The 27550-nt window shown below is 36.4% G+C and overlaps 5 protein-coding genes across 8 annotated transcripts; 1 reads left to right on the forward strand and 4 right to left on the reverse strand.

The window, feature by feature from the left end:
* The first annotated feature begins 1862 nt into the window (after positions 1-1862).
* On the forward strand, positions 1863-4100 carry LOC106335155 (serine--glyoxylate aminotransferase-like). Of its 3 annotated transcripts, none has more exons than XM_013773598.1 (5): positions 1863-1996; positions 2349-2873; positions 3059-3425; positions 3512-3722; positions 3795-4100. In XM_013773598.1, the coding sequence occupies exons 2-5, from the start codon at positions 2384-2386 to the stop codon at positions 3930-3932; spliced, it is 1206 nt and encodes a 401-aa protein (XP_013629052.1). In that variant the 5' UTR covers positions 1863-1996; positions 2349-2383; the 3' UTR covers positions 3933-4100. The 3 variants fall into 3 exon arrangements, with proteins under 3 accessions (XP_013629052.1, XP_013629054.1, XP_013629053.1); XM_013773600.1 differs by having other exon boundaries at positions 1898-1996; positions 2359-2873; XM_013773599.1 differs by lacking the exon at positions 1863-1996 and adding an exon at positions 2060-2139.
* Positions 4101-4200: 100 nt separating this feature from the next.
* Positions 4201-6222, reverse strand: LOC106335154. Its single transcript, XM_013773597.1, has 2 exons — positions 4745-6222; positions 4201-4670 (listed from the first exon to the last, which is right to left on the reverse strand). Exon 1 carries the CDS (start codon positions 6076-6078, stop codon positions 4858-4860), a length of 1221 nt encoding a protein of 406 aa, XP_013629051.1. The 5' UTR covers positions 6079-6222; the 3' UTR covers positions 4201-4670; positions 4745-4857.
* Positions 6223-6923: 701 nt separating this feature from the next.
* On the reverse strand, positions 6924-11908 carry LOC106335982 (tRNA uridine 5-carboxymethylaminomethyl modification enzyme MnmG). Its single transcript, XM_013774680.1, has 13 exons — positions 11596-11908; positions 11391-11518; positions 11212-11303; positions 10901-11014; positions 10403-10733; positions 9967-10146; positions 9359-9439; positions 8736-8954; positions 8407-8549; positions 7976-8142; positions 7605-7828; positions 7426-7518; positions 6924-7331 (listed from the first exon to the last, which is right to left on the reverse strand). Exons 1-13 carry the CDS (start codon positions 11783-11785, stop codon positions 7137-7139), a joined length of 2157 nt encoding a protein of 718 aa, XP_013630134.1. The 5' UTR covers positions 11786-11908; the 3' UTR covers positions 6924-7136.
* Positions 11909-12570: 662 nt separating this feature from the next.
* LOC106335707 (nuclear cap-binding protein subunit 1) lies at positions 12571-18398 on the reverse strand. Its single transcript, XM_013774298.1, has 18 exons — positions 18186-18398; positions 18005-18064; positions 17816-17872; positions 17654-17725; positions 17498-17560; positions 17157-17333; positions 16739-16867; positions 16444-16510; positions 16093-16292; positions 15890-15960; positions 15438-15522; positions 15196-15264; positions 14973-15091; positions 14428-14566; positions 13736-14236; positions 13361-13660; positions 13051-13287; positions 12571-12960 (listed from the first exon to the last, which is right to left on the reverse strand). Exons 1-18 carry the CDS (start codon positions 18267-18269, stop codon positions 12853-12855), a joined length of 2538 nt encoding a protein of 845 aa, XP_013629752.1. The 5' UTR covers positions 18270-18398; the 3' UTR covers positions 12571-12852.
* A 6575-nt stretch (positions 18399-24973) lies between these two features.
* On the reverse strand, positions 24974-27297 carry LOC106328923 (calmodulin-like protein 12). Of its 2 annotated transcripts, none has more exons than XM_013767467.1 (5): positions 26679-27297; positions 26315-26569; positions 25875-26138; positions 25472-25697; positions 24974-25262 (listed from the first exon to the last, which is right to left on the reverse strand). In XM_013767467.1, exons 1-5 carry the CDS (start codon positions 27143-27145, stop codon positions 25206-25208), a joined length of 1269 nt encoding a protein of 422 aa, XP_013622921.1. In that variant the 5' UTR covers positions 27146-27297; the 3' UTR covers positions 24974-25205. The 2 variants fall into 2 exon arrangements, with proteins under 2 accessions (XP_013622921.1, XP_013622920.1); XM_013767466.1 differs by having other exon boundaries at positions 25431-25697.
* Positions 27298-27550: the final 253 nt, after the last annotated feature.

Consider the following 27550-nt stretch of genomic DNA (forward strand, 5'->3'; position numbering starts at 1 on the left):
TTTTTTACAAGATTTATAAATTATTTTTAAAATAAACCGGTACCAGACGACTTACACTTCAGTCGTCCAGACGACTTCCAACATCTCAGACGACTCAGACGATTTACTAGGGCTATATTCGTAAAAATGGCTTCTGTTTTTTTGTTTGGTCACAAGGGGCTGAGCTGTAATTTCACTAGGTTTTTAGGTTAGTTTTGCATTTGATTCAAGTTTGGGTATAAGTTTGGGGTTAAAATCAAGTTGTGGGTTAGTTTTGGCAAAAACCCCAACATAATTTAGGGGTTTTACCTTTAAAAATAAAAAAAAAATTAAAGTTTTATAATATTATCTAAAAATTAGTAACTTAAATTTTCAAAATTAGCATTTTTAATTTGTTTTTGTAAATATATGAATTTGATATGTTCTTAACATCAACATTATATATTTATAAATTAAAAATGTAAAAACCGAGAAAATATAACAAAAATTATATAAAAAATTTAGATGCAGTAAGACTTTCTTCCCTAACTTCCGGATCAGACATATTTCAAGAGCACAAAATACTATGGCGGACAAGCTTGCAAGTGGTACGAGGAGTTCTCCTTCAGCTATGTTATATGTCGATTCAATACTTTCGGTTTGGCTTTCTGAATCGCGCGGTCCAGTTACTTAGTTCTCGCTTATGTTGTCAAAAAAAGTTACTAATTTTTAAATAATATTATAAAAATTTGATTTGTTTTTTAAATTTTTAATGGTAAAACCCCTCAACTATGTTTACTTAATGTAAAAACCCCTAAATTAAAATTTATCTGTAGTAATGGTAATTATGACCTGCTAGGGTTTAATTCATTAAATAACGTTAGTTTGAGGATTTTTTCATTAAATATTTAGTTTAGGAGTTTTTATCAAAAACAAACATAGCTGAGGAGTTTTAATGTTAAAAATCATAATTGAATTGTACGAAATCATCTCAAAAGCCTAAACAAAACCGAAAGTGAACTAGACACGATTTTTCCAAAGTATTAATCGGTTTTCAGTACTGTTAACTAAACCGAGCCAAAAACAGAAAGAAACAAACACATATCACCATATGGTTCCTATACTCTATATCCAAACAATAACTATCAGAAACTGAAAAATTAAACCTGAAACGAACTCCCAGAACTACACATATTTATATTTTAGAATTCTCAGAAACTGAAAAATTAAACCTGAAACGAACTCCCAGAACTACACATATCTATATTTTAGAATTCTCAATTGAATAGTTAATTTCTTGGCCGAACGAATTAACAAAAGAAAATAATTCGATGTGCTTGTCTTATACATTTTCCCAGTTTGTTTTAAGTTATATCTTGATTTTTCCGAAGTCTAGTAGTGAAAAAGTTATGCTAAGTTATTTAAAAAATCAATTGTTGATGTAAACCAAATTCAAACATCCAAATCCATTTGTCATCTAGTGCAAAAATCCCGAAAATTTTAAACGAGAGAGCGAGTGATTGTGAGGAAGTCCCCAAGGATTCGGCGTTCACTCGTGTGGCCTTGGTTGCAAAAAAGTTGTGTGGCTCTCACCCATTTATCTCCTTATCTCTCATCTTCTCTTTTCCACCTTAAATCTTCAATACTTCATTCTATTGCATTCTCCCTCCCTAGCTCTTATCAACCTTTTATTTTATTCCTCGACTTTTTCAAACTCAGGTTCTTCCCCCCACCCCTCCATCTCACTATTATTATGAAATACACTAATAAGGGAAGAAATAGAAGATACAGAAGGAAGAAGGAGAAATATGCAAATATATCACAAATACTTGTGAGCCATACGTAACTGAAAAGATTTTTTCTCCTTGCGTCTTATCCGCCACGCGTCTGGAGAGATTCCAATAAGCGAATCCTTGTGATCGGGATAATAAAAACATGGATATGAAATTAAAAATAAAATAAAATAAATTAAAAGGAAGATATATTAACGAGGTTTCTGGGAAGCAAAGGCCCTCAGGAGCTTCCGCCTTACTCAGAGGTAAAGTTGTCTCTTCTTTTTGTTATTACTTCGTTTTCTCCGCTTGTTACACTTTTCTGAATACCTGATCTCTTAACTCTTTCAGCCGATCGATCACACATATTTGTTGGTTTACACCTGTTTATCAGTAACGCACTTTTGGCGTATGTAATATGTAGATAGGCGTTTATTTTATTTATTATTTACTCTTTTCTTCATGCGAAAATATGCTATTGCTAACCTGAGTTGATGGTAGCAATAATAATACATATTACAGTTTACATCATGATATGCATATACTCACATGTTTTAGTTCTATCGTACTTTTGCGAGCGTTTATATATAGTTTAGAATGTTTGTAAACTTTTTGTAGTGTGGAGCAGGAGGAGAAACAAGAAAAGGGGAAAAATGGACTATATGAATGGACCAGGGAGACACCATCTTTTCGTACCAGGACCAGTGAACATACCGGAACAGGTGATCCGGGCGATGAACAGAAACAACGAGGATTACCGTTCACCAGCCATCCCCGCACTTACAAAAACGTTGTTGGAGGACGTGAAGAAGATATTCAAGACAACATCTGGGACACCGTTTATGTTTCCGACTACTGGTACTGGTGCTTGGGAGAGTGCCTTGACTAACACGCTATCTCCCGGAGATAGGATCGTCTCGTTTCTGATAGGGCAATTCAGCTTGCTGTGGATTGACCAGCAGAAGAGGCTAAATTTTAACGTTGATGTGGTGGAGAGTGACTGGGGACAAGGTGCAAATCTCCAAGTCTTGGCCTCAAAGCTCTCACAGGACCAAAATCATTCCATCAAAGCCATTTGCATTGTCCACAACGAGACCGCGACTGGAGTCACTAATGACATCTCTGCTGTCCGAACCCTCCTCGGTAAATATTTCCTCCCAAACATTGATCTCTTTGTCTTCATAATTTTAATTTTTTTCAAAAAATAAATAAATTAATATATACTTTACTTATCAACCCAAAACCCTGGAATTGGGATCCGATTACAAACCGACTTTGTACAAAATATATTAATTTCACTTAACACATGTATACTCGTCTTAACACAGATCACTACAAGCACCCGGCTTTGCTGCTTGTGGACGGTGTCTCGTCCATATGTGCGCTTGATTTCCGAATGGATGAGTGGGGAGTGGATGTGGCCTTGACCGGATCTCAGAAAGCTTTATCTCTTCCAACAGGACTTGGTATTGTGTGCGCCAGTCCAAAAGCTTTGGAAGCTACCAAAACCTCAAAATCCCTCAAAGTCTTCTTTGATTGGAATGACTACCTCAAGTTTTACAAGCTCGGTACATATTGGCCATACACACCTTCCATTCAACTCCTTTACGGTCTTAGAGCTGCTCTTGATCTTATCTTTGAAGAAGGACTTGAGAATGTCATCGCCCGTCATGCCCGTTTGGGAAAGGCCACACGGTACATATAAGTCTTTTAATAGCTACAATTCTGGAAAATATCAACTAGAGTTTCTTTGTTAATATGATCTTTGTATATATATGTAGGCTCGCGGTGGAAGCGTGGGGGCTGAAAAACTGTACACAGAAGGAGGAGTGGATAAGTAACACAGTGACAGCGGTCATGGTGCCGCCAAATATAGACAGTACTGAGATTGTGAAAAGGGCGTGGAAGAGGTACAACCTTAGTCTTGGTCTTGGTCTCAACAAAGTGGCTGGCAAGGTTTTCAGAATTGGGCATCTTGGACATCTCAATGAGGTACGTTTGCCTATTGTTTAATCCAAATTTGATTAATCAAAACTCTAATCGAAGTACAAAATTTATACGCAGTTGCAACTTCTTGGGTGTTTGGCTGGAGTGGAGATGATACTCAAGGATGTTGGCTACCCAGTTGTATTGGGAAGTGGAGTTGCAGCTGCTTCTACTTATCTCCAGCACCAGATCCCTCTCATTCCTTCCCGGATCTAATTCATATCCCTATTTCTCCATCTTTCTCTCCACCCCCTTTCAATGTATAACAAAACTATTTGTTTTCTCTTTTCTCAGCTTCTTTATTTACTAAAACAATATCTATTTTATGTGCAACTATTCCCAAAAAAAACTTATCAAACACAAGGTCAGATTTATTTTTATTCATTATCAATACCATTGAAACAAAAGCACATATTTGAAAACTAACTTTATTTACATGATATATTATAAAAACACTGTATTTAATCTTTCTATCAATTCATTAAACGCATTTAAATATCAATATATTGTCTTATGAAATAATTTAAATCAGAATAATAATAATAATTTAAATCAGACACACTTAATCCTAGGAACTAAATTCTAGCGATACAGTCCAACCAATCATCCACTTTGTTATAAATTTGAATTTTGTTCATCGGCTAAGGTCTTATGTTGATAACAAAGGTATAAGTAAACAACATAAGAATACAGAAATGTGTCTTATTCTATGAGTAATGAACCTGAGTACAATAGTTTAAAAAGAAAGTATAGCTAGGAGAATAAGTAAAATTTGGAGAACAAATATATCTATCATTTTTCATAATGGGCATCATCACAATATTCGTAGCAATGTTTTCCTTTTATTTTGTTAAAAAGAATTAAACAAAGGAAAATAAACATAATCAGTACAGGTATCCTAGTTATTTATTTTTTTAAAAATGTGAATCATAAAGTTTGGTAACTTTGAAATTCCTGCATAAACAGATATATGATCAATTGTTAGAAAGAATTAATCCAACTTAACTAAATTCAATAAGAAAATGTACCTTCGTCCCTGTCATCCTATTACAGATTTGATTATTAAGTTGCAAAATCGATAAGCTTGAGATATAGACACAGGGAGCGAAACATTATTCAGAGGAATATGAATTGGAAAGTTTCATTTCTTATTTTTTATTCTTCTTGATGCTTTTTGTCCACTAGAACCACCGCAAACAATAGAACACTCGATGCCACAAATGTTACCAAAACATGAAAACAATCCGTTATCACCTCCTTTCTTTTTCGTCCCACCTTGCTTTTGAGGAGGAGCTACAATCATCTGTTGATTCCGCGGGACGGTTTCGTTGGGCTTGTAACTCGATTTAGGGATGAAGTTAGAACTTGTTTTGTAGTCAGAACTTGGTTGATAACTTGAACCAACGTCTAAAACAACAGGTAAATTCGCTTGCCACCTTTCTAGCTTAGAACGAAGACCCTCAACGCTCCGTGCGCCAACACTTATCACAGTACTCTCTGCATCTCTCCCTGTCAAAGCCTTCTCCTTTGCAATTTGAGCGGCGACCACTGACGCTGAAGGACCCAAATCAGACTCTGTGATCACAACCGGTCTCGACCTCATTGGTGTTCCATATTCAATATTCTTCCTTTTGGGAGTAGTATATGCATTCTTGTTCTTTGGTCTCATTGGTGTCCCATACACGTTATGCTTCGTTTGCTTCAACATGGCATTTGGCGTTTTCTTTTGTGGTTTATACACAACCATTTGAGAATCAGATGAGAAGTCATCTTTCTCAAAACCTGAGTTTGTAGTAGAACTCACACGGGTTTGTTGTTGCGCCACCTTCTTCCTTGGTGATTCCACCATTGAGCTTGTATCACTTTTGGACCGTCGAAGACCGGCCGGTTTTGAAGATATTATTTTTTTCTTGTGAAACATCAAATCTTCTTCAAACAAAAGAGGCATGCTTTGTCCGGAGTTATCGATGAGCCCCACGGCAATGTTTAGGAGGCCGTGAGGGCGACCTGACGCACGAAGAACCTCGAGGGTAACAAATCTCATCGCGGAAGAAGGGTCCACAAGATCGCTGATCAGCGTTTGCACCGTTCCGACGTGAATATCTTTGAACCAATGCAATGCGTAGATTTCTATAACAACTATTGATGTACCATCGTAGAGTGCTTCCTCGTCTAGACGAAACACAAACTTGTCGTTCCATGTAGGGCTTGTTCCGCCCGTATTGTCTACCCGAGTCGTTAGTTTACACTCCGGGTCAATCCAGGCTATTGCATATGTTTTCATGCACCGTGCCACTGGTGCCAGTTCTTGGGCAGAAATAACATTCAGCTCCAGAATTTGACAAGGTGCAAGAAAAGACATTTTTTGCTTGACAGAACTGTTTCTATAAAATTTGTTCTTTGGGTGGCTACGAAGATAGATCCGTCGTCGTCCTTGGAAGGGACGACGAGGGCGAGCAATGCATGAAGGTTAAAATGAAAAAGTAAATTGAAAACACTAAAAATATTAATTAACAAAAAGATTTTTCTTTAAAAGATTAAATTCTTGTTTTCGTTTTGGTTATTTTGGAACACCGAATCAATTGCATCACCTTCCGTTGACTACTATTTTCTTTCATTAATCATCTTCAATATTTTAGACCTCTCTTTCTTTAATTTTAGGTAATTTTCGTTATTTTTATTGTTATTTCTGACTAATTACAGATTTCTAGATCTCTGGTACTTTTAAGAATAGAGATCATGTAAATCTAGAAAAATAAAACCACTCGTTCTCTCTCGTGTTCTTAGAATTTATACAAATCGAGTTAAATAAAATGGAAAGGAAATTTCTACTTCACATTTTTGGATGAAATCTTATACTTCTTTTTTCGAAAACACTCCAACAATCACTATCAAACTCTGCTCCAACTTGAGAATCTACTCCGTTTTTTTTATCTTTTCTTAGCCTAAGGACTGGTTACAGTTAAAATACACCTTCTCTTGGAGTTGCAATCTTTCCAACCTTCATTGGCAATGGCTGGGAGAAACCATTTCTCATTCCTTCACCAATAAGGCTCTTGGCCATAAGGCTAAGGCTGGCCAGCATCGTCCATAAGGCAGGGCAGCACTCTCCTCGGCCTTGTCTTCCTCGGCTTTATCATCCGCAGTGTCTAATGCCACGCTTTGTCGACGTGATAACGCTGGGGCTAAATGCCAGTGGCCAATTGCTGAGTCAGAACGGCTAATCGTAACGCTGAGTCAACATCCAATACATACAAAATGATCTATCATTCCTTCTGGAAACTGAAAGTTAAATCAAACTTAAACCGGACCAAAGCTAGATTCGTACAAAAACCGGATTTAAACCGGAAGATGGATTTTATGTGCCAATTTGTTAATGGACCGGAGCACTGGGCTGGACCTGAATGATAACTTATGGGATCACTCTTTAACCATATGCTCACTATCTTCTACCATGCGTGGATTGGATCCCGCCAAGGCATGCTCCAAAATTTTTCCTCTCTTCAACCTTTGGCTTCTTCTTCGGTTTGATTCAAGTGTTATAAGGAGAGCTGTTATGTCAGCAGGACTGACTCCGCCCACTCTGCTTGCCTGCCCGATCGTCTGCGGTCTCACCTGAAAATTTTATAATGATTCATAACATTAGACTCGATAAGCTCTAAAACAAAAGCAATTATCCGTCTACTCATATGTCCTTAAACACACAAACCTTTGATAGTTTCTCACGCCCTTCATGGGAAAGAGTTGTCATCGAAAAGTAATCTAAATCCTCTGGAAGTCGTCTATGTTCTTGCTGGGCCATCTATTAAAGGATATTATTTGATTTTTTTTTCAATTCATGTCCATATATCCAAAGCAGGTGAGGAGCATTTAATGGACATAACATACCTGCTGCAGCTGATTTTGCTGGCGCAGAATGAAGCCTTCGTATTTTATATCGATCTCTACACACTCTTTCTCCATTCTAGACAATGTCTCATTTCCAAAACCATGCTTTTCAAGTATGTTGTAGTGGACATGGGGTTTCTTGAGTAGACTCTCTAGTGTCGCTGATTTTTTGACTGGCTGAGAAGACACCTCGGTAACTTCAGCAGCCAATTCACCCCCTCCTCCTGTAAGCAAAATACATCATCATAATCTTTGAAGACGCCAACACAATTTCCCAGATCTTAATACGTTTGCTTTGAGAGACAGTGAGCTCCATGTGTAACAGTGATCAGTCAAAAATAAAAAAATAAACTTGAGTTATGGAAGAAAACCTGAGATCTTGACAGTTTTGAGTCTCGTCTTCTCTTCTGAAATCCTTGCTTGCTTCTCTTGGTATAACTTCCAACGTCTATCATCTATCAATCCAAGTTCACGCCCCAGAGGCGTCAGTCTACTATCCGCGTTATCAAATCGAAGAAGAAGCCGATGTTCCGAACGGCTGTCAATGAGAAGAAAAATCATATTTTATCAAACAAAATAGTTCATGTGAACAGAAAAATAAAAGAGTGTTAAGCAAGTCAATGGCCATAGAGCAGCTCAAGAAAACTTCAGAAGTCTTTTATTAGTTTAAATGAAACTATATACAGCAAGTGATTGCCAGATCGGTTATCTCTACCCTACCCATAATTCAGAAACTATTCATTTCGAGTTTATGAATGGAGGAGAACTAGGATAATGAAAAAGAAAACTAAATGTAACTTGCCTTGTTAGCATGCGGTATGGCTCTCTGAGATCCTTTGTGACTAAATCGTCAATCAAAGTGCCTATATAACTGCTTTCCCTCTCAAGAACAACGTGCTTCTTACCATCGGAATGTCTGGCAGCATTGATTCCAGATACAATACCCTATATTTCAATAAATAACAGATCAATGATATATAACAGCAGTTTTCAATGTATTGACATATTTTCTTTACATAACAGCAGTTTTCAATGTATTGACATATTTTCTTTACATAACAGCAGTTTTCAATGTATTGACATATTTTCTTTACATAACAGCAGTTATAAAGTCTGCTACAGATCAGTCACCTGTGCGGCAGCTTCTTCGTAACCAGTTGTGCCGTTGATCTGACCAGAGAAGAAAAGACCTTCAATTTTCTTCGTCATAAGGGACCTTGAACACTGATGAGCTGGCAAATAATCATACTCAACAGCATAGGCAGGCCTTAGCATGGCGCAATTTTCGAGTCCTGGCAAGCTTCTTAGAAGTGGCAGCTGGAGATTCTCCGGCAGACCAGTTGAAAATCCCTATGGAAAAATTACAACCCGATAAGAATGATACTGATCTCAGAGCACATTGCATTCTAATATATTACTCATAAAAAAAAATATTTTAGCCTTGTAGACTTAAAACATCAATGCATAGATTAGCCACTGAGTACTTTAACAAACAAGCTAAGATATCTGCTCTAGTCTTGAAAACTTAACTTATAGACCCTCACATTAAACTACAGACAACTTCTGAATAGTAACAAACTTCAGGCTTGCTCAAACTATCAATAAAGAACATTCCTGAACAAAGCATATGTTTCAGATAATAATATAGAGACACAAGCTAGATTCCTTTTCTCCATCCTAGGTTTCACACTTTTTCCCTACCAGACCAGAGATGATTAACAGTTAGAGGAATCATAACTAAGGCATGCATCAACCTGCACATAGATCTCTGGAACATCTCGGCCCTCTGGTTCCAGGAATATTTGATGCGACTCTTTGTCTTTAAACCTAACAATCTGAAACCAAATAAGATATAAAGGGTATAAATTTACTTAATCAAAAGTAGTTTATGAGAAAGATGGGTCAACATTTTTTTATGTACCGACTGTAGAAAACAGTGAGTGCAAGAGTTTAAAACGATTACTGTTTTGTTACTCCTCCTACAGAGCCTAACCTCAACCCATTATTCTTCCTATTCCTTTTGGATATCTAATTGATTCTATCACATAAACTCAAACGCCCCATTGATCTCTTCCATCCCCTACTATTACACATGCTTCGGTTAGGCTTTAACTCTTATGTATTATTATTAATGACTTATCAGCATATGTGTGCATGTTGGAGACGGAAATAGTATTAAAATCACATTGTCTAGCAAATTCGGGTTTCAGTAGTCCTATTAATGTGATTCCACTCATAAACATTGACAAGTATATCTAAAACAATCAGCTCAATAACATGAAAGGTAGATGAACCATGTCTGATGTAACTTCCCCTGGGTCCACGAACGAGACAATACAAAGAAAAAAACAAAAGAATATACCTTGTCTTCAATGGAAGGGCAGTACCTAGGACCCTTTGCTTCAACCCATCCACCATACGTTGGGGTCTCATGCAAATTGTCCCTGATCAATTGGTGAGTAAACTCTGTCGTGCGAGTCAAGTAGCAGGACATTTGCTCTCTCTCAATATGAAAATCTGGGTCGAAACTAAACCAACTGACCTGGGAAAAGGAACATTAATGTTCAGCATCTTCAAATACAAAAGGTTCATGAATCACCTTGGTTAGATACCAGAGAACAATATGAAATATTGTTCCATTTGATGAGAAATGTATTTAGAAAGCGCCAATGAAAGTGTACAAAACTTAAGCTTGCTGCTGCCTAAGTGGCTACTCATTGAATGAATCGTTTTAGCCCATCTAACCATACAAGAATGATCTGGAATAAGCTATTTATTTAAAGTGTATAGAGTAATACCTCTTCGTCTCCATGTTGAGCCTCCAAGAGGGAAAAATCAATGGTCCGGCGATCAACACGAGCTGGCGTACCGGTCTTCAAGCGATCTGTTTCAAACCCAAGCTGCTGCAAATTCTCTGTCAAGCCCTGTGAGGCAGACTCGCCAGCTCTTCCAGCTGGCATAGACTTCCTACCAACCCAAATCTTCCCACTCATAAAGGTTCCAGTGGTGAGAATCACAGAAGGCGCATAAAAGTTCATCCCAAAAAACGTGGCAACCCCTTCAACGTTGTCATTCTTCCCAACAAGGATATCTGTTACCATCGCCTCTCTAATACTGAGATTCTCAGTGCTGCCATACCAAAAACAAAAAAATTGCAGCTATTACAAAACATATAATTTCAAGATTATTATTATTCCAAAATAGCTTGTAAGTAGTATTTTACACATGCTTAGAGATTTATATGCAACAAAAAAAAATCTAGATATGTAAGCAAGACGTATAGTAATTAAGCTGACCTTTCCACAATCTTTTTCATCTCCATGGCATATTCTCTTTTGTCGGTCTGAGCACGTAAGGATCTAACGGCAGGTCCTCTTGAGACATTTAGAATGCGCTTCTGTAAATAGCATCTGCACACCATTAAATCGTTCAGTGACAAAGGAAGAAACAATGATCAGTTAACAGTGTTTACTTACACCTAACCTATAAGTTAACAAAGCATTCTTTACACTCCAAACTACATATAAGAACAGAGCTAGTAGATCTATAAACACTCAATCTAATCTCCTCTGATTCCTCAATTTCCTTTGAAGAGGCGAAAACGTACCGATCGGCAACTTTGCCAATATCACCACCAAGTGCATCAACTTCATGAACTAATTGTGATTTTGCAGGTCCGCCGACTGCTGGATTGCAAGGCTTCTCACGAAACAAGTATAGTTAGTTATCGGGATTACTGTTGTTGCACAGTTGTAAACAAGTAGTGTACATAATACACAAACAAACCTGCCAAGCTATACGATCGAGGTTTAAGGTGAGGAGGAGAGTGCTAGCTCCCAATCGAGCGGAGGCTAAGGCGGCTTCGCATCCGGCGTGTCCCGCTCCAACCACGATCACGTCGTAGTTCGAACCACCTAAAGAGATTGATTACTCGTTTTAGCAAAAATAATTAAATTAAAAATCTGGATGAGAGGTTTGGTGGTTGGGGAACCTGGTGATGAGCTGAAGCTTGTGGCGTGAGGACGGTTAAGGGAGAGTGTGCGAGGGCGGAAGCGTAGACGAGAAGAGTGGAGAGGGAATGAGATGGAGGAGTAGGAAGAGAAGGAAAGAGATGGGACAGTGGAAGAGAAGCTTCGGAGATGCCGGAGACCTAAAGAGGTGGAGGCGGTGGTGGCTCTCATCTCTAAACAGAAGCGGAGGTTGTGAGTGGTCGACGCAGCAATTCAATCGGGGATAGAAGATGATTTGAGTTATTGGATTAGTGAAGGAAATGGGCTATTCTATAAAATGGGAATAATCTAAATCCCCAAGGACCAAGCAAGAGTTTCTCTCTTCCCAACTTAATTTATTATTTTGTCGATAGTTTTTTTTTTTTTTGGTATAGTTTTGTTGGAGATTTCATATAGCAAGTACTCTAATTTGGAAAACATTTCGTATGGAAAACAAAAAAAAATGATAAGCTTGGTGCCATCTGCTGTGGTTTTCATTAGTTACTCTTAATCTAGGATTTTGGTTTGGTTTAGAAGTAAATTTTGGTTTTAGTAGTAAAATTAAATGGTGTAAGAGACGTTCACCTCGGATAATAGAATAGATTCGTTTTGCTGTAGTTAAAAATACAACATTGTCTAGATTGGGTTGCATATGATTTTTCTAAGTGTTTATTTTGGAGTTGTATGTGGGATTTAAATATAGGTGAAGCTAAAATTTTGTATTCACAATGTGGATGATGAAACTTGAAATTGAGAGAGAGAGAAAAGAAAAACATAGTCAGTAGAAAATGTCCGTTATGCTAAAAATGTCTAAACTTTTTTGGCTTTTTTTTTTATGTAGAACGTTTGAAACTACCGTCGTCCTTCTATCCATATCCAGTTTGATCCTTCCTCCTTCTATCACACCGGTTCTTTTTCCTTATCTTCCAACTCAAAATTTGGATTTAAGACCCTCCCTATAAAGTTTACAAATCTCCTTCCAAAAAACCTTAGCTTATAGCTTCCGCTTCTTTAAACAGTAACAGACCATAGAAAATCGGAACAGAGACTCCCTGTATCCTTACAGTTATCCTACAATCATGTTTAATTAATAAAGCTGGGTTTGAGGAAACAAACAACATTACCCTAAGAACGAGCTAACTCTCTTCTTGGTTTTCCCATACTAGGAATCTCAACGACTTCCTAATGAAACTTGAATGTCAAAAATCTCATAGGAAGAACAAAATACATAGAGGTTTCAGATGAAAAGGTGAGGAAGATTATTGTAAAGGGATTTGGAGTGCAGAGAATATGGCTTGAAGGAAGAGGGGATGAACATCTTCTCCAGAGAACACCTCCAACTTCAACTTCTCCATGTGAGGCCATATCTACAGACAGGACATAGAAACACAAGTAAGATTCGTCATTTCATTACAAATCTTACGCTCTTAACAACATCCAACTTAACTAACTTTTACCTCGTTCGCATATTGTCTAGTAAATGCCGTAAGATATCCAACTGTGGATAAGCACCACTGTTCTCTATCACCGATCTCAGACCTTTTCTTTGGGTTTCCATTTTCAGTGTCCACCTCCATCGCAGATGAGTTTTCATCTTCAGATTTTAGATCCTCCAACGACCTCGCTTTCGCTGGTTCTGGAAGCCGTTCCTTCAGGACTGCAGAGAAACTCTGGAACAGCAGGAGCAGTAGAGCCTATATGCACAAGGAAAAGTCAATAAGAGGATACAAAAAGAGACAGTACACTAGAAAGTTATTATTTGAATACCTCAGTTTCAGAGAGAGCTCTGTTAAGAAGAGCCTCTTTTGCCTCTAGGGATTCCCGTAGAGACACCTCTGCCTCCCCTGTCTTCTCCACCGTTGATTTCAAACGCTTCATCTTCCCTGGATTTTCACCAAGGACAGGCTCACCCTCCACTAGGGAAAGTTTGCTCTCAGCAGCCTCCAGCTCTGCTCGTGCGTTTGCTGAAGCTTTCTCAGCAACCAAAACATTCTTCGTAATGTTTGATATGTCTTTCCTCAAATCAGAGATACGATTATAAGTCTTGTTAAGTGCATTCCCAAGTATCTGCAGAGACAGAAACAAAAAAAAATCAGAGTTTATTAAGCAAACGCAAACGAATTGAGTTAGAATGCAACTGACCTCCCATGTCTGATCAGACATATGAAACTGATCAACATTCTCCGGAGAGAAAACCCATCTCACAATTGCCTGATTCGATACGAGTCTATACCCCATCATCCTATCCATTGCCACGGCCGTCATTTGTGCATTGTTTTTCCAGTATGCACTCACTTGCGATAATAGCATCACCTGTTTATCATTATCAGGACAGAGTTTCCCAAACACTTGGCCGTACCGCTCTAGGACTGTGACCATATGAGTGAAACTTTTTGATCCGATCTCGAGTAAGGTCTGCACGACTACTGTAAGAGTGACTTCAAAACCATGAACTGGATATATCGTTTCTTCAATCCACGACATCATGTCACGTGCAGATTGTTTTTCCTTGACCTTCCTGTTCAGTTCAGCTGACAACTGATGCTCTTCTGTTTTCTCTTTACCCTCTTCCAAGGAGTACCTGTAAGCCGGAGCAGCCTTTGCAGGAAGCAATTCTTCTAGGGCACTAGCATTCTCGATGCTCTATTTGACACACAGAAAACAAAATAAGTTCTCTAGTGGCCAAAAACTAAAGCCAAGTTGAACTCAAGATGAAACATAATAGCTCAATTAAAACCTCAAGAGAGAATGTGACGCTAAAGTTTGGCAGCTCTTGATTGCCTCAAATTTTCTAATATATCAGAATATTAAAATCATAACAAGTGCTCTGTTACCTGCTTAATTTTATCCCAGTAAGACAAGCGTACTTCTCTTTGGAGAACCTCCTGAACAAATACACGCTTAGGGGCCCATTTGGGAAGGTCCAACACATAAGACCACTCTTCCCATGGCCAGATGAACTGGAAGTTGGATCTGTTAAGCATGAAAATATCCTCATTGAATTAGAAGAAAAATATGTATATGGATCATCAGGTGAAAAGACAATAAAGCACACCAAAATCCATATTTTATGTTTCTGTAACAATCATCAACTTCATATGATGAATAACAAAATTCTCAATTAAAATTCTCAATTAATTTGAGAGACACTCTGACGCTTCACAATAGAAAGCATAAAGTAAAACAGCCCCAAGTTCGCGTCTATTGAAAATCCATATTTTATGTTTGAATAACAATCATCAACTTGGCTAAAGAAAAGCTTCTCAGCTAGATAATTTTCTATCATATATGGAAGTGGAACATCCACAAATCAACTTTTCAACGGATAAGGTAAGAAAAATGAAAAATGAAAAATGAAAAATGAAAAATGTATACTTACAAGTGGTGAGAAAACCAGAGGATAAGGCGTGTCCTGGATTCCATGTCAAGGTCGGAAATTTTCTCAAAGAGTGCACGAACAGCGCCGGCAACAACAGCAGGAAAGGCACCCGGAAGAGCCTAAAATGATTTGAGTATTTGGCATCAGGTATAAGAAATAAATGACACCAACCATTTAAAAGTCATCGAAAGATCATAGTAACCCTTTGTTCCTTGTTTGCTACCTTACAAAGATCCATAATCACGAGTGTATAATAGAGAGTCTTGAACGGTGGCTGTGGTAGCAGCAGTATCTGGGAAAAAACAGATCCAATTGTTAAATCTAAAAACCAAAGCTCTAAGACAAACATTCCTAGAAAAAAATTGGTATAATCTGCCAGGAAAAGATTATCATTATGCTTTCATTTACATTGTGAATACTTAATATAGAGAGAAATTTCAAATTTAAGCAAGAACAGAACTTCACCTGAGAAAATAGTGTCTCTGCCATAAGGTACTCATACCGGAAGGGCACAGGAAGATTAGCCATGTAGGAAGCGCACTCCTTCCGACTAGATTTGCAATAAATTAATTAGGAAAACAAAATCAAAGGTGACCACAAAATAAAAGAAACTCAGTACATGCTAAGATGTAGAATAAGAATCAACTAATGCTAGGCAATTCAACACAAAACACTGCCCCCTTGGTAGTCAGTCGCTTTGCCGATTTAACACAATTGAGTTAGTGTTAAGTGACTATATTGTTCGAAGAGTTAGTCTCGACTCTTGAACTTAGCTTAATGTAACACTTGACTATATATCTACACCTAACCAAGATCTACACCAAAACAAGTAGGCATGGACGACAATCTACTATGCAAGGAAATTATAACAGGGACATAGAAAATCAAGAGTACTCCAGTTCTGCAAAAATACATACCATCCATTTAAATATAGGAGCACATCCAGTAAATATTCCTCAACGACAAAGCGATCAATAGGTTGTACATCCTGTGAGTAAATATTTCCAGAGTTATAAGAGAATAAGAACCCATACGTATATGACAGATTAGAGATAATAGATGTTGATCACTGAAATTGTATGTGTAATAAATTTCCAGATGAACATAGCCATCACATCACCTCAGTCTTATTAGCTGGAAATATATTCAACCTGCGAATCCTCTGAGGATATCTCATCAAAGCGTCATGCTTTTGCTTGCCAATGTTCTCCCTCGAATGATCAGAAGGTGGACTTGGTGGTTCCATACATTTAATGGGGCGTAGCTCATGAAATTTTCCAGCAACGAGCTGAGCTTCGAACGAGAGATGAGGCCTAGGAACTAGCACATAGAAAAAGCGTTAACTTGTCATCAATAACGATATACAACAAACATGCCTAGTATGATAGAAGAAGGTAGACAGGGAAATAAAGAAGAGGTTTGTAGTGGATTGAAGTCTTAGTGATACAATAACATTAAAATAAATGCATACCACTATCAAGTTTCCATCCATTGGAAGCTAGAGACTGTGTTCGATCCCATAGATCCTCCACGAAATCCTAAAGAGACAACAAACAACAAAGAGAAACCAAAAGTTACGACACCATGATACAATATTTAACAAATTACGATCTCGAACAACTAGAAAGACAGAACGAAACGTCAGATAGATTTATACAAACGCATATTATTCATGCATCTGCCAAGACATCTACCGCAAAACGGAAGGGATACCTAACACCAAGCAATACAACAACTTGAAAAAAAAACCAACACTTAAGTCAAACCTTTTCTGAAGGACTATTTTCAGATTCTCCTTTGAGAAAAAAGTTTAAACCAGACGATGAAGAATTCTTTCGGATGCTCAAATAAGCTTGTATCCCGACTAATACTCTTTCAATCTCATCAGGAACTTGCTGCAAGAAAGAGGGAAACTCATCAGAGATGACAAGTTAATAGTATCTTATAGCAGTTCGTATAGAAGCAGTTCAGTTACCAATACTACCCACTAGGTGAGACATGATAAAACTAAGAATTAGACTATTAAATTTGGTTGCACATAGAACAGGACCACATAATTATATAGCTGGAAGCTCGTGATCCTGTATTCTAATGGCCTTCAACACTAATAGTCTAATACCATATGTTTTCTAATACCCAACTAACAAGATATCTTCTGGAATGTCTTTAATTCAATAGCAATACCTCAGCGAGTTCTGCTCCTCCCCACGGGAGGCTTGACAAGATGCATATAACGTAAAAGTCAGCTTGTGCCTGCCATGATGGGTTTCCTTTCTCTTCATCCACAGTGGTGGCAGCAGATGACAACAGCGTTTCGAACACGACAATCAAAGAGGCAGGTTGAATAACCTTACTGCACAACTGAAGAACCCAAATAGAACATGTTAAAAACATAGAAAAACATCTCAAAGCCGGTGAACAACTACTGTAAATATTCATGTTTGCTTTTAATTTTCAGACGGTTTTGGTGTCTAAGAAAATATGAACTTGCATATCAAATTAATGAAGCAACTGTGTATCCATACCAGGGAAGTCATAAAGCGTAGCAATATGCGGATACTGTTGCAGTTTCCAGAATCTAAAGCGACCTGGCATGTTCAACCCAGTAAAAGCAGTTACATTATAAGCAAAAGTGGAGAAACAAAATTCTATTTTGGCCAATTGATATACAAATTATTCACCTGGAAATTAGCTTGGACACTTTCTACTATCTTTCTGACAAAGTCTTCATTCTCCAGGTTCAACAAACCAATCTTAAACATGTGGAAATAGAAAGACGTCAATCAGATTACAAAGTATATGCACCAAATTAAACTGCAATTGCATACAGGATAAAGACTTACCAGAGTGCCATACAAGGGAATCTTATGAGGCAATTGTTCAGCACATTGCAGTAGATACTGTTTTAAGATGAAAATCACAAAAGACATGTAAGCATAAATGCTAATGAAGAAAATGTCAGATATTCAAAATTGAATTGAATCGCTGATGAAATTAAAAAAACAGGAGTCATAAGAAAATGTGAAACTTACAGGCGAAACTTGGTCCCCAGAACGCTCGATTTCTCTACGAATAACACCAAAACAAGTCTCCTGCAAAGAAACAACAAACGAAAAGAGACTTGAGAGAGAGAGAGAGAGAGAGAGAGAGAGAGAGCAATTAGGGTTTAAGAATCGAGAGATAGAGAGAGAGAGAGAGAGAGAGAAGACTGACGATATGGTCTTTGAAGTCGGAGGAAGTGCCGTACTCGGGGCCCTTCTCGCCGATTCGGAGAAGAAGAGTCTTCCAATTGCTCATCTTCCCGCAGCTGCAGATTTCTCTTCACTGGCGAGCGCACTGACCTCAAATCTCTCTTTCTCTTTCGTTCTCACTTCTTTCCGCAATTTCTAGGTTTATTTGGTTTTTGGATTTAATTTTTATTTTTTTGTCGACCTTATTTGATGATGAGTTAAAGCCCAACGGGCTCAAATACAGATGGTGACGGGCTAAAATGTTTTAATTTTTAACTGTTTTAGATTTTAATTTTTAATTTTGATTTTGTGGTAGATTTGAGTTTTATTATAAGAAAAGAAAAAAAATGGTAATTTTGAATTTTGATTTTTTTTTCCAATTAAAGCAAAAATAATTAATAAGAAAATATTTCTTGTAAGAACAATACAAATACAAAATATTACGATCACTAAAACTCGAAAATTTGTACCGAAACTTTATTTTAATTAACTTTGATATAAAATTATAGTACACAATATTGATTAAAAAATTATAGAGCTAAATTACTTAACCAAAACTTCGATGGCAAGATTATTATTGTGAGATCTTTGGTCATGTATTTTTGTAAAATAGATGTAGCTTTTTAAAGAGATGTATTTGTATAAAATTAATACGTTAGAAAAATAGGTAAATAAACTAGATCATGATTCGCATGATAGTGCAGATTGAAAACAAAAATGATAAAACAGTTATTAAAAAAATGAAAACTAATGTTTTATGTTGTTTGGACACGAGATAGTAATATGTTATTATTTCCATAATTAATATATGTGTATATTTAATTTAAAATCCTATATTGATCCAAAATAATAATAATTTAAAATCTTTCAAAAGAGTTGGGTCCAAGTGAATGTTTCTATTTCAATAAGATATATAGTTGAGATATTTCAATTAACAAAAATAATTGGTCTAATTGCAAGGTAAAATTCAGTTTTACCAAAAGTTTGATATCACTTTTCAAATTTACCTCTAAAAGATAACTATTTTCATAAATACTTTAAATTTTGTGGGAAAAAAAATTAACTCCTGTAAATCACTTGTCAATGTTTAAACATGATTCATACAAGTTTATAAACCTTAAATTTTGTGAGAAAAAAAATTAACTCCTCTAAGTCACTTGTCAATGTTTAAACATGATTCATATAAGTTTATAAACTCAATCCCATCCCTTATATACTAAACCATAAAAAATGATCAATAAACTTTCAATCTAAATATTAAAGTATATTTGATTGAGTATATTTTTAAATAGTGACAGCCAAGTTAATGTATTTTAAGCAGCTTCTCCTGATTGTATGTATAATCAGTTTTATTTTTGATAAGTATACAAATTTTAGAGAAATTTTAGAATACTCTAAGTTATCTTCCACATTTAAACAATACACTCAATCAAAAATACAATTTAACTAAATTTTTTTCCTCTTCATATAAGTTTATAAGTGAGGTAGATTTGCAAATGGTATTCTTTTTGATAAATTAATAAATTTGACATTTCATCAAAAAAAAATTTAGTTGGATAAATCTTCCAAGATATTCTAAATTACTTTTTTGACCAAAAGAAAATTCATTAAACAAGTAAAAAACATTTATACCATTACTCTCTCTCTCTCTCTCTCTCTCTATATATATATATATATATATATATATATATATAGCAATATAATAAATAAAAAATCGAAAAAATCGAAAAAATCAATTCAAATTTTTTTTTGATTTTTTGATTTTTTGATTTTTCAATTTTTAAAATTTTTTAAATATTATTTTGAATTACGAAACTTCTTTTTTTGAAAGTATTTAAAAATTATTATTTTTAAATTTTAGTCTTAATTATTATTATTTTTATCCCCATTCTCCAAAAATTCATTCCTCAAATCTAAAATGTAAATTCTTAACCGTGTTCATTGTTTGAATTTTAAAGCGGTTAGAGCATGTCCATCAATTAGAACCTCCAATGGGCTCTTTAGATAAAATTAATAGTTAATAAGATGATTTGGACACTTAAGAACCTTAGCTAGTGCAATTAGTTTTTTCCTCCTCCAACGGGAGAACTTCATAGGGGTTCTTAATTTTTTTTTAAACTATAATGATTTAAAATAAAAGCATACATTAAAATTTATTAAAAATTACATAAAAACATATTAAAAATACAAATGCAAATCAAAAACGAGAAATAGCCGTTTAGTTAAAATCTTGATTTGTTCCAAATTTTTGCCATATATTCTCAACCAAATCAGCTTTCAATTGATGATGTATTTTTCTATCACGAACTTGATTCCGAATGCTCATCATATTGCCGAGATTTGAAGGCATATTTGTAGAATACGTGAAATCCACTTGTGAACTTCGGCTTGATTCCGGTTGTGCGAAAACTGAAACATCATACTGAGTGTACCCATCTCGTTCGTCTTCTACGCTCATATTATGTAGAATGATACATGCTCTCATTATCTTTCTAATTTTTACTTTATCCCACAAAAGAACTGGATTTTTGACTATGGCAAATCGAGCTTGCAAGATCCCAAAAGCACGCTCGACATCTTTATATACTGCTTTTTGATGTGTAGCGAATAAAGATGCTTTCGGACCTTGCGGAAGTGGAATAGATTGGACAAAAGTAACCCATTTGGGATAAATACCATATGTGAGATAGTAACCCAAATCGTACTCGTGTCCGTTGACAATTTAAGTAACTTTTGGAGCTCGACCTTGTAATATATCATAAAAAACCGGTGATCGATCAAGAATATTGATATCGTTTAATGTACCTGGAGGTCCAAAAAACGCATGTCATATCCAGATATCTTGTGAAGCTACAACCTCTAAAACAATGGTGGGCCTTCCTGATCCACATTTATATTGAACTTTCCATGCGGTCGGACAATTCTTCCACTCCCAATGCATACAATCAATACTTCCTATCATCCCCGAAAATCTGCGTATCTCTCCAATATCGAGGAGTCATTGAAGATCTTCTGGAGTGGGTCTTCGTAGATATTCGTCTCCAAATAAATTTACGATTCTTTGAACAAAATGTTCTAAGCATAAAAGCGCGGTTGTCTCACCAAGTCGGAGGTATTCATCGACCGCATCAGCTGGACAACCATATGCCGCCATATGAATTGTTGTCGTTGCCTTTTGTAGCGGAGAATGAACGAACCTTCCAGTAGCATCTCTTCTTTGTTGAAAGTATGGGATTTCAGCGGAGAGTCGATCAACAATACGTATGAACAAGGGCTTGTTCATTCGAAACCGGCGTCGAAACATGTGAGAAGGATATGTTGTATCTTCACTAAAATAATCGTTCCATAACTGCATGTGTTCTTATTCTCGTTGTCTTTCAATGTAGGCTCGTTTCTTTTTTGACCTTGATGCTTCTTGGCGATTTTCATGATGAATGAGGAGATTTTCGAATTGTTGATCGAAAATTTGATCGAATTTCTCATCCAATATGTCTTCAATATTATTAGAAGAACAAGAAGAAGCCATATAGAAGAGAAATGATAAGAGAAAAAAAAAGAAAGGTTGAAAGCAAAGTAAAATGATAAGAGAAATGTGATTCTTGTTCTAAGCAAAGGATCGAACAAATGATAAGAGAAATGTGATGCTTTTAGAGAAATGGTAAGTGCTTTGAGAGAATTGGTATTTGATTTGGGAAAAATGAAAAGTTATTTGATTTGAGATAATTGGTATTTGATTTGATAGAAATGAAAAATGCTTTGATTTGAGAGAAATGGTTAGACACAAAATTTATACAAGTTCTTGTTTACACACGGAGAGAAATGGCTCCACCTGCGATTGCAAGTGACGAGTCTGAATCTGAGTAAAGTTGGCTCCACCAGCGAAAGCAAGTTCTGCTTTCTCATAACACGAACATACCAGCTTTGTGTCTTGGCTTCTTGTGTCACATGCATTCATATGTCCATGGCTTCAGCTTTATGTCTTGTTGTACCTGCTCCATACATAATACATTCAAAGCCATATTAATACAGATTCATATGAAAGGGAAACCAATATTAGACATTCAAAGCCATATTAATACAAACTCGACACAATTCAACAGACTCGAGATAAACTCAATACATAAACGCATAACAGACTCGACAGAAATTCAAAGAACATAACATACTCGACATAAATTCAACAAACACAATAAAATAGACTCGAATCAAACTCAAGAAACATAACACAAGTGGAAATGCATTCAGAGCTTATTTTTCAAACTAACTTGCCAACATGTCCGTTATGAGCTTATTTTTTAAAGCTATTTCTAGTTCAGTTAGTGGCTCTGTCTTGGCAATCAACTTATCAAGCAATTTTTGCTTGTTAAGCTTCTCCTTCAAAGCAAAGTCCTTCTGCCTAATCTTCCACATGCTCTGAATCTCCCTTCCTTCCTCTTCCATCGTCGGCTTGCTCACAGACCTTTTAGCTTTCGCGTTTGTTGCTTTAACACCAGCAGGCCTTTTGATCATCCTCTCCTGGCGCAGAGCTTGATGATTGTGCGCTTTGGTCATCTGGCTTCCTTCTTTTACACTGCACTTTATATTTAGTAGATGAAGCTTTACATCATTTCTGATCATGAAGAAGCTCTAACCATGCATGCTCAAGTGTAAACTTCACCTTGTGGTCATTGTAGAAAATTTCATGAGCCATTTTCATCACGTCATTCTCATTCTGGCCACTTAACTTCTGTTTCGTTGCAGCATCATATGCGCCTACAAACTTACATACTCCCTCGTTTATCTTCCCCCACATTTGTTTGTAGTGGCTTTGACTCTCTCTTTTGCACACCAGCTAGCTTAGGACTCGCTCCAACATAAGCTTCAATTCGTTTCCAAAACGCAATTGCTTTTTGCTCATTCCTGACTACAGGATCCTTGGAGGTGTTCAACCAAGCACTGATAAGCACACCGTCTTCTGTTGGTATCCACTTCCGTCTCTCTTTGCGGTCCTCCACAGTGTGTGCTTCAACGTTTTCTTCTTCAACCCAATGTGGAACGAACCCAGAGACATTGGACGTAGAGAGGTCTATACTAGGTTGTTGATTGTTTAAGAGGTCTATAAAGCTAGAAGATTACGAAAATGAATCCATAGAATGTAGAAGATTGAAGGAAACAGAAGAGAAGAAGGAAATAGGAAAGGAGAAGGAAACAGAAAAGGAGAAGGGAAATAACAAGAGATATAGCAAAAGAAAAACGCGTTATGTTAAGATTTTAAAGGCAAGTTTAAAGTTTTAAAAGTTTTTAGATGTTGAATTTAATTCCAATCAATGTGTACACTTAAAACCAAAACAACCACTAAACTAATGCCATTCACTTCAATGCAACTAAAACTAATGTCAATCATTTCACCGCAACTAACACAAAACCATAACACTAAATTCCATTTATTTCTCAATCAATACCTAAATTTTTTTTAAAGTAAAAGTATACTAACCTCTTCCGTTTGATGATGAACCATGGATGCTTGTGGTCGTAGTGAATCCGTTTTCGGACAGAGAGTGGCTTGCGTAATGAATGAAAAGCAAACTCAGTTAAAACCTGTTACACTACCAACAAAGAAAGTTAGATTAAATGGGACTAACCAAAATATTTACACAGATAACCGAACACAAAATTATATGAAAATAAAGACAACAGCAGCTTGGTGTGATCATGCGAAACACAATCGACTCTGTTTCCAGATTAATAGAGATATTTGTTTCTAAAATTCATCATCAACACTTGTTATAACAAACCAACTGACTTTGTTTCTATGCAAAGGATTCAATCTTTTCAACAGTCAAACAAAACTCTACTACTAATCTAATAGATTTCATCTTCCTCAATATTATTAAATAAATCACCATTGACATCATTTGTTAAAAGTTCTTTTTCAAAAGACTAGGGATGTTCGAACTTATCTTCTTTCTTCTTCCATCTTGTTTGAGTTATATCCTTCCCTCCATCCTTGCTTTCTCTTGAAGCTTATCTCTTCTGACCTTCATCATAACCTCTGAAGGAAGAAGACAAAACAGCGGATCACGAACAGAGAATGGGAGATAAACCAAAATCGAGACAGCAGTAACATATAGTTCAAATCAACAGGATGATTTCTTACCGATAAGGAGATTGAGACGAGATGTGAGACGAGATTCGAGAGAGACGACGAGATTCGAGACGAGAGAGACGATGAGATTCGAGAGAGACGACGAGATTCGAGAGAGACGCCGAGAATCAACACTAGAGAGACGACGAGATTCAAGCGAGAAGACGGAGAAGTCGAGAATGAAACAGAAAGTCCTTCGGCTTTCTTGCGACGAAGGAGAGAGAGCATTTGATTTGCGGTCGAATCACACGCTGCCACGTTAGGGCTTCTTGGCTTCTCTTAAAAGCCCAAATTAGACAGCGGTTCTTCAATATTATGGGCTTTTTGATTTATTTTTATTCACCTTTTGTTAGGAACCTCTTGTTAAGCACTCCCGATGGACATGCTCTTAGTTAGCCAGTCCTCACAATTATTATGGTGGTTAAAATATTTCTAACAGAAAAAAATTAAATCTGTTCTAAAAAATATTAAAACTTTAAAATGGTTTTCAAAAAAAAAAAAAAATAGAAAATATACCCATCCTTTCAGAATCTATAAACTCAAATTGATAACTTGAGGTTTTTTAAATCGGGCACTTTGGTGCTTTAGAGAATACTTTTGTATAACATTTATTCAGCCGTGGCCAATTTATTGCAGATTTTCTTAAGGGAAGCAAGAGAAATATAAACAAATAAAATCAGTTGTTCATGATATGCAAGCACATGAGTTCATGCCTGGCATAACACTGAAGAACTTAACAAAGCAACTAACGAAAATGAGAAAGAAGTAAAAACATGTCGTAAAGAAGGAAACCATGATTAAGTAATGAAAAAAATCACTATAAAACATCATAACTCCTTTTGTCTTCAGGTCAAAGCTTTAGCAATGAATTTGGCGAATTTATTCAGTTTTTTCGAGACATACTTTTCGATCTTCGCAGTCTTTTCCTCCTCCCTCCTAACAAAAAAAAACATTCTTATGAAATTACGAAACTCTACTATTGAATTGTGGATTTAGAAAGACAAAAAGTGTTCGGAATCATGATAAAATTTCAATATAAGACATCAAAATCCTTTTCCCTTATCCAGGTTAAAGATTTTTAAGAAGGGTTAAAGAATCCCTCACTTATCCTTCATCCAATGTTTGACGAACTCATCAAAGCTGACCTGACAATCACCATCAACATCCATAGATCGGATGACATTATAAGCGACCTCATCAGTTACTTTTTTGCCATTGTGATTGATAGACTGTTGAAAGTCTGCTGCAGTTATGAAACCATTGTGATCGACATCTAGAGCCTTAAAGAATTGAATCATTTCTTCCATTTCCTCCGTAGACAGTGTAACATCTGTGACAAGCTTTTTGGCTAACGCATCATTTTCATCATCGCTAACAAAATAACATCAAAAAACTTCTTAAATTATCGAAACGCTGCAATTTAATTAGAAATTAAGAGAGACAAAAAAAGCCTTCCAAATCATGATGAAATTACACCGTAAGTCATCATAAATCTTTTTTTTCTTCTTCATGTTAAAGCTTTTTTAAGAAGGGTTAAAAATCCCTCACATAGCCATAAATCTTTTGACGAATTCATCAAAGCTGACCCGGCCATCGCCATCAGCATCCAAATTTCGGAGTAGATTATAAGCTTCCTCCTCTGTTAACTTTTCGCCATAATTTTTCGCAGACAGTTGAAAGTCTGCTGCAGTTATGAAACCATTATTGCCTACATCGAACAACATAAAGGTCGCCTTCATTTCTTGCATTTTCTCCTCAGGCAGAGTAACACTTGTGACGAGCTTGTCTACCCCTGCAGCCTGTTTTTCAATACTAACAAAAGCAAAAAAAAAAAACAAAATCGGATTAGATTATAGAAACTTCACTATTTAATCATCGAATAAGAAAGATAATAGTATTAATCATGATGAAATTTTATTGTAAGACATCATAAATCCTCTTTTTTTCTTCAGGTTAAGACTTTTTAAGAAGGGTTAAGAATTCGTCACCTATCACACATTTTGACGTATTCATCATAGCTGATCCGACCGTCGCCATCTACATCATATGTTTCGATCGCCTTGCAAACGTCTTCATCGGTATAATCGCCCCCATCTTTTGTCAACACATATCGAAGCTCTGACGCAGTTATAAAACCATTCTGGTCTATATCGCAAGACCTAAATTCTTTTTTTATCTCTTCCACTTTTAGTTTGTTCAACATAACTGTGGATATCTTTTCGACCATCACAGCTTCATCAGTCCTGTCAAAAAAAAAAGGAAAAGCGAAATCTTCTTAAATAAATTACATAAAATCCACCATTAAATCACCAGATTAAAAAGGAATATACGAGACAAGTAAAAGTAACAAACCAGTTACGAGAGTGTTCTCCAGCTATGGTTGCTACATACGTCAAAGCATCGACCCATATCTGCTTCTGTTCTTCTGTTTCACCTTCACAGGTTTTCTCGAATGCGATCCCAAAGCCTCCCTTCTGCTTCCTTACATCCGATGGATCAACGTCGTAAAAAATCGGCATCACAATCTGCCCCGAAGCTTCTTTGCACTTCAGGATTTCAACCAGTTCATCTAAACACCAGCTCGAAGAAGCGTAGTTCTGTGAGAGCAAAACAATAGAAGCTTCCGCTTCTCTGATGGCTAGTACGAGCTCAGATCCAATCGTGTGGCCTCTCTCGATTTTCTGGTCATTAAACACCGTGATTTCTTTTTTTGCAAAGACATTGTGCAAATGACTGAGGAATCCTCTACGAACATCTGGCCCGTGGAAGCTGGGGAAGATTTGGTGACTAACGTGAGACGAGGAAGAAGAAGAAGTCATGAGAGAGAGGTAGAGCAAAAAGAGAGTTTGAAGAAAGTATAAATGTGGTTTGAGGAAACAAGTCCGTTGTTCATATATAGAAGGAAAACGCTTAAAGAGAAGAGGAAAGTGTAGAGAAATTTGAGAGATCCTGCGCTGGAAACTAATGGCTTGTTTCCACGGCAACTTATAAAAGTTTGTTTCCTTATAGCCGCCTATTTTCAATTGGTCAAATCTGACGGAGAGAAAAATAGTGGAATAAGACGAACTAGAAATACTACAAAATGTTATAAATCACTAGGATCGGCCCGCCCTACAAAATTTTAAATGTTATTATAAAAATTATTTTACATGAGTTTATATTAACTTATAAAACATTTAAAATTATTATGTATTGAAAATAATATTATAAGCAAAAAATAATGA

The sequence above is a fragment of the Brassica oleracea genome, chromosome C3 (genome assembly GCF_000695525.1).
Source record: "Brassica oleracea var. oleracea cultivar TO1000 chromosome C3, BOL, whole genome shotgun sequence".
NCBI lineage: Eukaryota > Viridiplantae > Streptophyta > Magnoliopsida > Brassicales > Brassicaceae > Brassica > Brassica oleracea.